The sequence below is a fragment of the Bos grunniens genome, chromosome 21 (genome assembly GCF_055505025.1).
Source record: "Bos grunniens cultivar Pamir isolate PY7600 chromosome 21, Bosgru_T2T1.0, whole genome shotgun sequence".
Taxonomy (NCBI): Eukaryota; Metazoa; Chordata; class Mammalia; order Artiodactyla; family Bovidae; genus Bos; species Bos grunniens.
The window spans coordinates 69,489,958-69,504,242 of record NC_141185.1 but is presented as its reverse complement, the minus strand read 5'-3'; the positions used below and the strand labels follow the sequence as shown (position 1 = coordinate 69,504,242).

The following is a 14,285-nucleotide window of genomic DNA, read 5'->3' as shown; positions in this document are numbered from 1 at the left end:
CCACATGGGCAGAAGGGTAGAGGATTTACCATGAAAGGCTGGCCCAGCACAATACCGTACAAAACTGGGTGTAATAAAGAAACAGAAACAAAGAGCCACTGTGAATTAAATCAGAAAGAGGGGGGCAGGGGAAGCCAGGGTCACAACGGGGACAGAGGCTTATTAAGCCAGCATCAGGACCAGCGAGGTCTGAGGTTTCTGCACAAAGGCAGGGAAAGGCTGGAAACCACAATAACCTAACCCAGCTGAAAGGCACTAAAGCAGCCTCAGACCAGAGGTCTGCTCATGCCTCACTAGCGAAAAGCCTTTCCAACCTAAGCCTGTAAGAATTACCAGAAAACAAAGAGCAGAAGAAAAGAGCTCTTGTCAACACAACTAAATGAATAAAGCTTCCAGAAGCAACAGTTAAGGTACTCAGAATGAAAAATAATTAAAACAAAAACAGATCCACATAGACATAAAATGAAGTGAACAAAGCATTTATAAAATTCATGTGTGATATGGTTCAGAAACAAGATGAATTTTACACAGTGGGAAATTTAAAAAGGCATGATTACGATGTTTTCAATAGATACGTATGAAAAACCAATGAAATGAATGCGTCCGAACGAACACTGGAAAGGATTGATTTAAAACCTCAAAGGGCTGTGATTTCTTCCCTCAGAGGAGCCGCGGGAGGGCGAGGGGCTGCACGCCGCAGAGCAGGGACGGCGAGGCGGACACCGAGGCCGGATGTGAACAAAAGAGAATGCCGGTCACAATTCCAGCCGGACCGACCGTGCGCCGACCCAGTGGAGGACTGACGTTGCCGCCACAGGAAGTGTCTGCTGCGCCTGCTCAGAGAAGGAAGTAGGAACACAGGCACAGGAAGTAGGGACTGGGGGAGCGGGAAAACAGACGCACAGCTCCAAAGGAGAAGTCCCGGAGCTGGCTCGTGGCCTCCGGGCCTCAAGCCCGAAAGGAAGACACACCGGGGAAGTTCCGGTACCATTCTGGGGACTAAAAGCTGCCATGGAAGAGCCTGCAGCTCCCAAAGAACCCCACGAGGCAGCCGGGGCCTCTGGGGGTGCCCAGGCAGCAGGGGAAGGTGCTCCACGGCCCACCGTCCCGGTGCGCCCTGTCTCTCGGTGGTCCTCGGCTCCAGGCCCATCCCCGTTCCGCCCGTCACGTCTGAGGCCTGCCCAAGCCTCATGGGGAGGGGCCGGGCCCAGCTGGCTGCAGAGCCGGAGCACTGGCAGCTGGACAAAGCAAGTCGTCTGCAGGTATTATCTTCATGGGCTGTGCAAGGAGGGGGAGAAGTGCCGATACTCCCACGACCTCTCGGGCCGGCAGGCGGCCGGGGAGGGCCCTGGCTCGCAGCCCCAGGCCTCTGCAGACAGCGGCCCTAGCACGGCTGCGCACATGGAGCCCCTGCAAGTGGCGGAAGCCCCCCCTGCTGCTTCCTCACGCTCCTTGCCTGTGATTGGCTCAGCTGGTGAAAGGGGTTTGTTTGAAGCCACGACAGACAATGCAGGCCTTGAAGCTGCTGGAGGAGCAGGTGTAGAAGGCTGGGAGAATGCCGTTGAATTTGTTCCTGGGCAACCCTACCGGGGCCGCATGGTCCCTTCTGTTTCCGAGGCTCCTGTGCAGAGCTCGATGATTGAGAGGGAACAGATTGTCTTGGGCATGGGGAGGCAGCTTTGCCGTGATGCTATCGCGGGGCAGTGCTTTCGTGGGCAGAGCTGTATTTATCTCCATGGAGATATATGTGATATGTGTGGGCTGCCAGTCTTGCACCCCTTGGATGGTGCCCAGAGGGCAGACCATGTAAAGGCCTGCATTGAAGCACACGAAAAGAATATGGAGCTCTCTTTTGCCGTGCAGCGCAGTGCGGACAAAGTGTGTGGCATCTGCATGGAGGTTGTCTATGAGAAAGCCAACCGGAATGATTGCCGCTTTGGCATCCTCTCCAGCTGCAACCACACCTACTGTCTTAAGTGTATCCGCAGGTGGAGAAGTGCCAGACAATTTGGGAGCAGAGTTATCAAGTCCTGCCCTCAGTGCAGGGTCATGTCCACCTTTGTCATTCCCAGTGAGTTCTGGGTGGAGGAGGAAGAAGAGAAGCAGAAACTTATTCAGCAGTACTTGGAGGCTTTGAGTCACAAGACCTGCAGGTATTTTGTTCGAGGCAGGGTCTGCCCATTTGGAGAGAACTGTTTTTACAAACATGTGTATCCTGAGGGCCAGGGAGAGGAGCCTCAGCGGCAGGGTGCTGAGGCGTCTGGTACTTGCCATTGGGAACCTTTGGAGCCTCTGCAGGTGGGAGAGGGCAACATGCCCTTTAAAAGCAGTAGAAAAGAGCTTGTCATGCTTTGGCTGGCCAATCTGTTGTGTAAGTGTTTTCACCAGGAGCTATGCGCTTCCCTTCACAGAGGTCTGGTGGGACTTACCTCATTGTGAGCCGGAAGAATATTGCACTTTGAATCTGTGGCATTCTGCTGTGGCATGTTGTCTGGTGTGCTGAGGCTCTGTCATCTGCTCTTGTCTGTGTTTTGTTTATAGACACATCTGTCACTTCCAGGGGCTGCTGAAACCATTTGTATAGAAACATCCATCTGTTTTCTTGACCATTCCCATTTCTGGTCCCCCAGGATTATGGTGTTTCACTGTGTTAAAAAGTAACAAAACATCCTTAAAGTTATTGTTTGGTGAAATTAATATGACTGTCAGTTTATGGTTTATTTTGTCATCTGTTTTTAACAGGATTGACTCAGTTCTAGTCTAGTGTTTACAGAATTTCCACTCATTTTGAAGCCCCTCAAGAATAAATGTGACAGGGTGAAGGGAGAAGTCTAAACTGAACCAGGAGCTTTTTGCTGCTTCAGTCTTAAGAAATGGACCCTCGTGGGGCTTTATGGTTCAGCTTCAGCATCTCTGTTGTTTACATGTCTGTTCCCTCCCCCATTCCCCTTCAGGTGCACTCTTAACTTGTGGTTACCTTGTGGTTTTATGTTTTACTTGACCAGAACCAGGTGCATATGTTTACATGTTTTTATCCTATTTAACTTGATGTGAAATCATTTATATTTGGAAGTATATATGTAAGAATTATATATACATGCATATTAATGTGTATGAAAGTTATGCATTTGAAAATATATATTTAAGGTGTATACTATAATTTTTATTTAATAAAATAAATACTGAGCTGGAAGCTGAAAGATTGATAGGATTGCTGTTGTGTGAGTGTGAGGTATGTAAATTATTTTTCTGTCCCTTTCACAGGTTTCAGTGATTAGCATCTAATGAAAACAGCTATTTCAGTGGCTCTATCTAAATGTAGCAGACACAGATCTTAAAGAATTTACAGAATATGACACTGGTAATTACTGTGATGCCATTAATAGCTTGCTGCTATGTGAGTTCCCATGCAGTTTAGCCACTGTATCATTATTATTTAAAACAACAGTCTTTGACTCAGATACACAGTTCTTTGTATTCAGTATTTTGTGTCATCTATAGACATACCAGAGTAAGTGCTTTTGACAGAAATTTTTGGCATAAAAGTGATAAGATTATAAAAATTAAAGTAGAATAATAAACATTTTCAAATAAGTCATAATGCAATAATGGAAAGACAATAAATGGAATATAGAAAGTAATGAAAACTGAATAGATAGTAAGTTGGAAAGTTAATAATGCCAATACACCATAACTGTATTAAGTGGAAGTATTTTAAAATCTGAAGATTAGCAGACATAATTAAAATGAAAATGAAACTATATGTTGTTAACTATATACTACATACAGTAGAAGAATACATAAACATTATAAGGATGAAAAACTAATCAGAGGTGTTATAACTCTTTTGAGCATAGAGTTCATTATTAAAGATTAATACACAACTGGAGATACATAAAGTATATAAACATGAAATTATAATTTACCAAGAAGATAAACTATTCCAATTTTCTGTTTAGTATCATAGTATTAGATAAGCAAATAAATTATTGATAAGCTACAAAGTCTTGGTAAACAATTTGAATACTTCTCAATAACTGAACAAGCAAAGAAAGAAACAATGTGGGTTAAATAGCACAGTTTTAACAGTTTACCTAGTTGACATGTATAAAATGCTGTGTATCAACTGCAGAAAGCTATCCCCCTGCCTAACATAGCTGAAAGTATCCTGGGGACCTGAGTCACAGGGGTGGCAGAATTCCCCAACTGTTTAACAAAGACAGGACAAATTTGAAGAGTTTATACTCTTCAAAACAGTAATTTAATTCTCAGAACCACCTTATGAGGTACTGGCTATAATTTTTATCACCATCATGATGAGATGAATAAGAGAGAGAGATGTTAAATTACTTGCCTATATAGCTCTGACCTGTAGGCATAAATAAGTGGAACAGCAGCAAATGAACCTCAGGTAGTATATTTCCAGATCATAGGCACCATGCTGCTTCTTGTCCCACATTTATGACTGAGAGCAGGTGGACACACTTAATATAGCTACTGGAAACACATGTGCAATATTTATGTGTGGAGTCTCATAAACTGCCCGGTGGGACAGAGGTGAGAATAAGTGAGCTACAGAATGTTGGAGTTCTGGAGCTTTATCTGTGGGCTGCAGACCCAGTATTTCTTAGTTCACCACTCAGAATGTGCCTCAGCTGCCTGTATTCATAAACTGCCTCTTTCTTATTACATGATTCCTGATTTTGTGGGTGAATATCTCAGCCTATTTCACTGAGGTCTTTGCCATATTCCTTCCCTCTTGATCATTGTTGTCTAAGTAATTCCTCAGTCAAGAGGCCCTTGATGCCTGGTTATTACCAGCACCTAGGGTGAGTGATTCTAAAATGTAAATCCAAATATATTTCCACCTTCTAGGCTGTCCTAGTCATTCAGGGGAAAGGGGACTTAGATGACCAAGCAGCCAAAGAATGGGACCAGATGGAGCAGTCTCAAAGACTGAACTAACCCCAGGGGCTCAAAACATGAGCTCTGTGTGGTGACTGTGCTGTCAAGGAGGACACTTTAAGCCAAGCACAAAAAAATTTGAAAAGTTTGTCCTAATATGCACTATCTAATGTTGTGAAATATCACATTTTGTTCAAATATTTTAAACCCAAATAATTATATAAAGTGGTCTTTATATAGCATGTGAGAAGGGTCTGTAGAACATAATATGGTTTGGGAGAAAAAGGATGATTGTAATCCCGACTGCATCTTACCATCCCTGCATTCAGGAGCAAGTTATTTAAACTTCCTATACCTCAGTTTCTTTATATGAAAAATGGGTATAACACCATATATTTTTATAGATTGTTGTGAATGTCAAGTGTAGTCTGGACAATGCTTAGGACATAGGTGGTATTTTAAAAATAACATGTATAAAAGTGACATTTGTGTACTTGTGAACCTGAGAAAAGCTTGCACAAGAATTAAAACACCACCAAGTTTTTCTCTTTGATCATCTTTGGAATTTGTCTTAAGGTAACATTATTTTTAAATGATTTTCTTAGAAAGTGGTACATTAACTTTATATTCATAATTTCAAAAAGACCAAGTAATATTTTTAGCAAATGTCACTCAGTTGAAACCAAAAATGTGCTAGTCAATTCCTAAAAATATAACAAAAATTATGTTATTTCTGACTGATACCTACATGAGGAAAATAAGAAATAAGATTTTTTTTTAATGAGATTCCCTGTTCCTCATCAGCTCATTCAGGAAGAGATCAAATAACAGGGATATCACCAGGACTGAAGCTGGGTGAAGTGTCCTGAGGGTCTGCCCATAAGGACAAATGAACCACCCCTGCTGCAGTTAGGAACAAAGGAGCCCTTTGCCATACAAAGGTTTGCTCTGTGAGTGATTCAGAGTGTATGCTGTTCCCACCTCCAGGAGATTCATGGATTCAGCCTCTGGGGCTTGTAGCATACAGAGTGTCATTCTGACCACACAAAGAATGCCTGGGTGAAGCAGATCTGATTTTCTTATGCTCCATTTGTTTAAGTTTGGTGGATGTAAAGACTTAATGAAATGAATATGCTAAAAATGTATCTCATACTCAGTGACTTAAAGGGAAAGATTTCTAATTCATATGTGATACCTATAGGTGTTCCATTTTTCACTTTTGCAAATATCTCAGGGGTGTGATTTCTGTTTCCACAGCAAATGCTGAACTACAACCTAAGTGTCAAATGAAGTTGAGGTGGGGATGAAAAAAGGGGTACTTGGAAAATAACCCAAAACTGGTAAAAAGAAATAAATTAACACATGTTAGAATTTTTGCCATGAAAAATATTGCATATCACATTTTCTAGAGTTGATCACTAACAAAAATAACTGGCTATGTATTAGATCACAATGAAACTGTCAATTAAATTGAAAAATTAGTAGTACAGGCAATGGTCTCTGATTCAAGACAAGAAAATAAACCACTACTTCTGCTGCTTCTGCTAAGTCACTTCAGTCATGTCCAACTCTTAGCGACCCCCTGGACTGCAGCCTACCAGGCTTCTCTGTCCATGGGATTTTCCAGGCAAGAGTACTGGAGTGGGGTACCACTGGCTACTCTGAAACCACTGCTATATAGAGATTTTTAAAATACCTCTCTCAAAAATAATTTGATGAAAGAATAAATTCAAAATCATCTAGAATGGCAGAATAAGATAATGAAAATGTATGCATACTATAATCTATGGAATAGTGCTGAATCTGCACTCAGAGTAAAAATAATGTTAAATACTAATATAAAATGTCTAGAAATACAGTTTACATAATTGATTAGGTATCCAGATCTGTAAGTTTTAAGGAAACTACAACATTCAGATGCACACACACACACTGGTAAGCAGAAGGAATTAAGAATGATTAAAGCAAAAAAATAAAATGCAAATATATAAGCTGGTTTTTTTTTTTTAAGAAAAATCAATAAACAGATAAACCATTAATGTAATAAAAAAATAAAGGAGGAAGTGCAATTAAACAAAATAGGAAACTATGAATAGGACATACTCAGAGAAAAGCATACACCAAAGAAATAGGAAATAAACCCTTGTTACACCAAGACAGATTCACCTGGAAATGTGATAGGACTTTAAAATTTTCAGCGTGATTTTCCAAACATCAATCTAAGAAACAAATCAAACCAGAACAATTACTAATGAAAAGTTAAAATTTCAGGAATGTACTTATGCCCTGGACTGCCCCAAAAGACATTTGTCCCAGAAATTTACGAAAACCTTTAAATACATTGCAGTGTTATATACACCACTCCAAAGAAGAGAAGAAAAAGATTTAGTTAGCTTGTGAGTGACACCTAACATTGATATCAGAATGTTTCTAATATAGTATAACACAGAGTTAACTAGAGCCCAGTCTCATTTTCATTTGTGAATATTGATGCCAAAATAATCTCAAATGAAAAACTGACAAACAAGCAAAACTAGCACAGCAGAAGAAGAGTACATCAGGAAAGAATAGGTTATTTTCCAAAAAAAAAAAAAAAAGAAAAGGATGGTAGAATATTAAAAAATGTTTGATCTTAATGTAGCAAAATACATAATTATTTGGACATCTTATATCTGGAAAAACACTAAATTCAAGTTCTATATAATTTTATATAAATGTGTGAGATGTGTTATCTATATATGTATATGTGTACATGTATATAGTATACATCTATAAGATTTTTAATGCACAGTCACAAAACACATGACTAAAGGAAGCAAATGAGTTAAAAATATTAAATAATGGAAGAAATTAATATATTAAATATTATGATTGATTCGATTTATTTAAAAATATGTAAAATAGGTACACCATTATCTAACTTAAGAAAATGAGGGAAAAAAAGCAACAAAATGCAAATATGGAGTTGGACACACACTCAATTCATAGGAATTCACCACAAAGAGAAGTTCTATTAAAAATACAAAAGAACATTACTCAAACAGATACCAATTAATTGCAGAACTTGAAAGAAGTTGATAAATTTTAGGCTCATGTAATTAATTACACATTGACTACACAAAATATAATCTAATATTTAATATGAGTAAATTATTTCACAGAATGCAATTTTACAAAAAAAAAATAGTGATTTTCATAAAACCTTTAAAGAACAAGTATTTCAGTACTATTTTACATAATTTGGAAACCATTATCAAATGGAAAATGGAAATTAAGACCTCTTATGTGGTTTTATTTTGTTCTGTTATTTTTTTCAGCTTTTCTTAGATACAATTGACAAAATTGTGTAGGTTTAAGATGTGAAATATATGATTTGATATATGTATATGTGGCACCCCTCACATAGTTAACAATTTGTGTGTGTATGTGATGAGAACTTTTTAAATCTACTGTTTCAGTGACTTTACAATATACAGTACCTCAATTATTAACTAGTCACCATGCCGTACATTAAATCCCTGGAACCTGTCTTATAATTGGAAATGTGTACTCTGACCACCTTCACCTATTTCCCCCATTTTACTCCGCTACCCTAGCAGCCACTGATCTGCTCCCTGTTCCTCTGAGTTCATTTTTTTTTAGATTCCAGCTATAAATGGTATAGCATTTGTCTTCTCTGTCTGATTTATTTCACGTAGCATAATGCCTCGAGAATTATCCACATTGTAGCAAATGTAGGATTTATTTACTGTTTATGGCTATATGATATTCCATTGTATGATGCATAATTTATGCCAAAGTATAATCATGATACTGTGTACACACATACATTTTCATACAAATGATTAAATGATTTATTGAAATATGGTTTATTTGTGAAAATTATCATGTACCTGATGTAATGTGTAAATATATTGGTAATAGCCAGAATAAAGTTATTTCAGCATTTTCATTCTTTTAACAAAGGAAGTAACCATAAAATTGTCTCCTCTAATCAAGCAAAAACAAGTAGATCCCCTATCTGTACTGCCAGTCAGGTTTATATTGAGAATCAGTACATGGAATGCAAAATGAAACAATTGAGGCATATAAAATTTCAAATAAGGATGTAAATTTATCTTTCTGAGATAATATATTTCATGTTGAAAATCCAAAACTATCTGAAAAATTTCAGAAAAAACTCTGTAAGAGGCTAAGAAAAATTAATGGAAGTTTCATATATAAAATATAGAAAACTTAATGGAGACTTTTTTATGGAGACTATAAAGTGTATAGAAATAAGCAAAAATAAGTTTGGAAAAGCTGCAAAATTAAGCACTTTGATAAGGTAATTATTCTTAAAGAATACTTGAAGAAGTGAAAATGTATACCACGGAATTTGATAGGGAAGTTCAACATATTATTGTGTTAGTTCTTTAAGTTCGTTTACATACTTGACAAAATCCTAATAAATTACTCCTTTCAACTGACTTTTTGCCCACTCCATTCATATGTTGATCCTCAACGTGGTGGTATTTAGAGCTGTTGGCTTTCAGAGGTAATTTGGTGTTGAGAGTGGAGCCCTCATGAATGGGATACGTGATTTAATAAGAAGAGACATAAGAGAGATGGTTTCTCTCTCTCCACCATATAAAGATATAGCTAGAAGGTTCAGTTCAGTTCAGTTCAGTTGCTCAATCGTGTCCACTCTTTGCCCCCATGAATCGAGCATGCCAGGCCTCCCTGTCCATCACCAACTCCCAGAGTTCACTCAGACTCACATCCATCGAGTCAGTGATGCCACCCAGCCATCTCATCCTCTGTCGTCCCCTTCTCCTCCTGCCCCCAATCCCTCCCAGCATGAGAGTCTTTTCCAATGAGTCAACTCTTCGCATGAGGTGGCAAAAGTACTGGAGTTTCAGCTTTAGCATCATTCCTTCCAAAGAAATCCCAGAGCTGATCTCCTTCAGAATGGACTGGTTGGATCTCCTTGCAGTCCAAGGAACTCTCAAGAGTCTTCTCCAACACCACAGTTCAAAAGCATCAATTCTTCAATGCTCAGCCTTCTTCACAATCCAACTCTCACATCCATACATGACCACAGGAAAAACCATAGCCTTGACTAGACGGACCTTTGTTGGCAAAGTAATGTCTCTGCTTTTGAATATGCTATCTAGGTTGGTCATAACTTTCCTTCCAAGGAGTAAGCGTCTTTTAATTTCATGGCTGCAGTCACCATCTGCAGTGATTTTGGAGCCCCCAAAAATAAAGTATGACACTGTTTCCACTGTTTCCCCATCTAGGTGGCCATCTTCAAAAAAGGAAAAGGGCCTCACTAAAAACCCGACCATGCTGGCAGCTCGACTTCAGCCTCCAGAACTATGAGAAATAAAGGCTGTTTTTATGTCACCTAGTCTGTGGCATTCTGCTGTAGTAGCCTGAACTGGAAAAGACAGAAATGAATAATGAGAAGTAGATGCTTCTCTCACATCTACCTAAAAATGTGGAAGTAGTTTTGGAACTAGTAATAGGTCGAGGCTGGAAGAGTCATGAGGTGCCTGCTGGAAAGATTGAGATTGCTATGGAGTCTTCTGTTAATATAAGTAACTGGTGAAGGCTCAGAAAGGAAGATAGAGAGATGTAGGGAATTGCTGTTGTTCATTCAGTAAGTTATGGCTAGCTCTTTGTGACTCCATGGACTTCAGCACACCAGACTTACCTGTCTTTCACTATCTCCTGGAGTTTTCTCAGATTCATATTCATTGAGTTGGTGATGCTATCTAACCATTTCATCCTCTGCCATCCTCTTATCCTTTTGCCTTCAATCTTTCCCAGCATCAGTCTTTTCCAATGAGTTGGCTCTTAGCATCAGGTGACCAGAGCATTCAAGACTCAGTTTCAGCATCAGTCCTTATACATACACACACACAAAATCATATACAGAATATTGGTAGAAATTAGGATGGTAATGGACATTCTGATGAGATTTCAGGCATAAAAGGGAATATGTTATTGGACAACATAGAAAATATGACCCTCGTTGCAAAATGGCAAATAGAACTTGTGAGCAGTGAAATGGAAAATGGACATTTAGGTGCAAAGATTTGTTACCAAAGTGCTGAAGAAGCAGCTTGGTTCTTCCTAACTGTTTGGACAGAGAAAAATGAAGACCAAATTGATAGGAAAAGGGAAATAGAACATACAGATTTGGGGGATTCTCAGTCTGTACATATTACAACAACAATAATAATAATAATGAAGTGTGTTCAGAAGAGCAAATTCATGGTGTGGCAGCTGAACATGTTGATGAGATTAGTGCAGGTGTGAACTGTGGCCCTAACCAGCCACCCCAGTAGGAACCCTCTCAGTTTGAACTTAAGGGGGCAGAAATGAGACAGAATGAAGGCTGTCAGACTTCTTGGATTTGAGAGATCAAGACCATAAGAGCTGTTTGGCTCTGAACATGCTCTGTTCTTCAAGATAGGAGAAGATGATTCCAAATGCTATTTAGAAATCATCAAGGCCACCTCAATTCCAACAGGCACAAACAGATTAAGACAAGTAAAATAGATCATGTATAGCTTAAGTAAGTAAATACATACATGCATAAATCTACTGTGAAGGTTCATATGAAAGGGTGAAAAAAAAAAAAAAACGGTAGGGCTTGAATATTTTAGAACTGAAAAATAAGCATCCATTGAACCCTTTCAGATCCCATAGCATAGATATGCCATCAGTGTGAAAAATGAGGTTGGCACTTTAATTGTGAGATCAAAAATATATATTAAAAAGGTCCAGAAATGGACACAGATACATATGGGAATTGAATTTATGAAAAAAGTTTAAAAGAAAAATAACCTGAGTTATTCAATAAAACTTATTAGATAAACTCAGGAGTCATCTTGAAAACTGATACATGGACTCCGAATACCATACTTTACATACAGTATAAATTCTACTTCCATCAAAGTTTCAAATATAAGCTTGAAACCAAAATTTACAGTAACGACATAGGATGTTTTTCTTTTAAAGTCCTGTAGTCCAAAATGCCTTTCTATGACATGATTGACAGAAGCCTTAAAGAAAATTTTGAAAATAGCTGTAGCAAATGTGAGGAGCTTATTATGTTCCAGTTTCTTTTCTAAGATATCTTACATCCAAAGATGTAAGTCCTAATATTATCCCCTTGTAGGGAGGTTGAGAGATATGCCAAGGCTTATCCTCTCACCATTGCACTGCCTCACAATGTGACTACTTTGAAATGAGCCTTACAAGTATCATATGAGTTAAACGAGAAGACAGTATCAACATACCAAAAAAACAAAATCATAAAACAGGGCAGCAGGTTATTGCAATACATGATAAAGTGATCCAATAAAACAAAAGGCAAACAATATAATGAAGAAATTAATAAAAGTATGATGAAACCTTGCACAGAAAAAAATGCCAATAGATTTAAAGATAGTAAAAGATGTCAAACATCGCTAATAATAATGCTTATTAGAACTGCATGGAGTTTCAGTTTTCTCCTTTCAATTTGGCAAATAACCAGACGTCTGAAAGAACCTCAGATGGCAACTGGGGAAGCAGGCACCTCCCCAAATATTGTTTTGGAGTGTAACTGGTACAGTTTCCATAGAGGAATACTTGATACTATCAAATCATGAACTCGCATACACATGCTTCTTGACCAGTCATTTTATTGGTATTTATTTAAGTGAGACTTACGTGTATATTTTACATGTATGAAATAATTCAAAAACCAGGATATTAAATGTGGGCTTTATTATAACAGTATAAGATTAGAAATACCTAGATAAATCCAACAGTAGGCAACTGGTTAAAAATAGCTGAGACATACAGTGGAACATTATAAAGTCACATTTAGAAAGTGAAGAAAAAAAAAACAAGGAAATTTACATGGGCTGATATGGAAACATATGGTGGTAAGTAGGAATTAAATGTGCAGAAGTTTGTGAAATTATATCACTTGTTTGTAAAGGCAGTTCAGTTTAGTTCAGTCGCTCAGCCATGTCCAACTCTTTGTGACCCCATGAATCACAGCATGCCAGGCCTCCCTGTCCATCACCAACTCCTGGAGTCCACCCAAACCCATGTCCATTGAGTCCGTGATGCCATCCAACCATCTATTCCTCTGGCTTACCCTTCTCCTCCTGCCCTCAATCTTTCCCAGCATTAGGGTCTTTTCAAATGAGTCAGCTCTTCACATCAGGTGGCCAAAGTATTGGAGTTTCAGCTTCAAAATCAATCCTACCAATGAACATCCAGGACTGATCTCCTTTAGGGTGGACTGGTTGGATCTCCTTGCAGTCCAAGGGAATCTCAAGAGTCTTCTCCAACACCACAGTTCAAAAGCATCAATTCTTCAGTGCTCAGCTTTCTTTATAGTCCAACTCTCACATCCATACATGACCACTGGAAAAACCGTAGCCTTGACTAGACAGACCTTTGTTGACAAAGTAATGTCTCTGCTTTTGAATATGCTATCTAGGTTGGTCATAACTTTCCTTCCAAGGAGTAAGCATCTTTTAATTTCATGGGTTCAGTCACCATCTGTAGTGATTTTGGAGCCCAGAAAAATATAGTCAGCCACTATTTCCACTGTTTCCCCATCTATTTGCCATGAAGTGATGGGGCCAGATGCCATGATCTTAGTTTTCTGAATGTTGTGCTTTAAGCTAACTTTTTCACTCTCCTCTTCCACTTTCATCAAGAGACTTTTTAGTTCTTCTTCACTTTCTGCCATAAGGGTGGTGTCATCTGCATATCTTGATATTTCTCCTGGCAATCTTGATTCCAGCTTGTGCTTCCTCCAGCCCAGCGTTTCTCATGATGTACTCTGCATATAAGTTAAATAAGCAGGGTGACAGTATACAGCCTTGACGTACTCCTTTTCCTATTTGGAACCAGTCTGTTGTTCCATGTCCAGTTCTCATTGTTGCTTCCTGACCTGCATACAGATTTTCCAAGAGGCAGGTCAGTAATAATTATATAAACACTCTTTGTCTATATATATAGTTATATTTGGTATCTTTGCTTATGTGCACAAAAACCTCCTGACAAGTCATTTTTTAATAAAAGAATATATGTCCTTTTTATTAAAAAAAAAAAGATTGTATCTGTAGATGTACATACATATACATGCATGCATGTTCAATATAAGTAAATACACATACAGGAGAAAATATGTATATGTGTGTGTGTATATATATATAATAAATGTAGATCTGAAAATTGAATCAGTAGTTAGTACATTTGGTTCACTTATGATTGTGGGTTGTGTGAAGAAAAGCTGCAAATATATAAAGGTTGATTAGACTCCATGAGAAAAATCATTTAAAAAGCTTCAGCCAAATACAGCACACTGTCACTGTAAGGAC

The 14,285-nt window shown here is 38.5% G+C and overlaps 1 protein-coding gene across 1 annotated transcript; it reads left to right on the top strand.

Moving 5' to 3' along the window:
* The first annotated feature begins 469 nt into the window (after window positions 1-469).
* MKRN3 (makorin ring finger protein 3) lies at window positions 470-9,374 on the top strand. Its single transcript, XM_086365417.1, is given in 3 exon segments — window positions 470-2,381; window positions 2,383-2,444; window positions 2,447-9,374. Coding segments are annotated over 3 exon segments (1,527 nt in total). The 5' UTR covers window positions 470-1,011; the 3' UTR covers window positions 2,542-9,374.
* The last annotated feature ends 4,911 nt before the right edge of the window (window positions 9,375-14,285 follow it).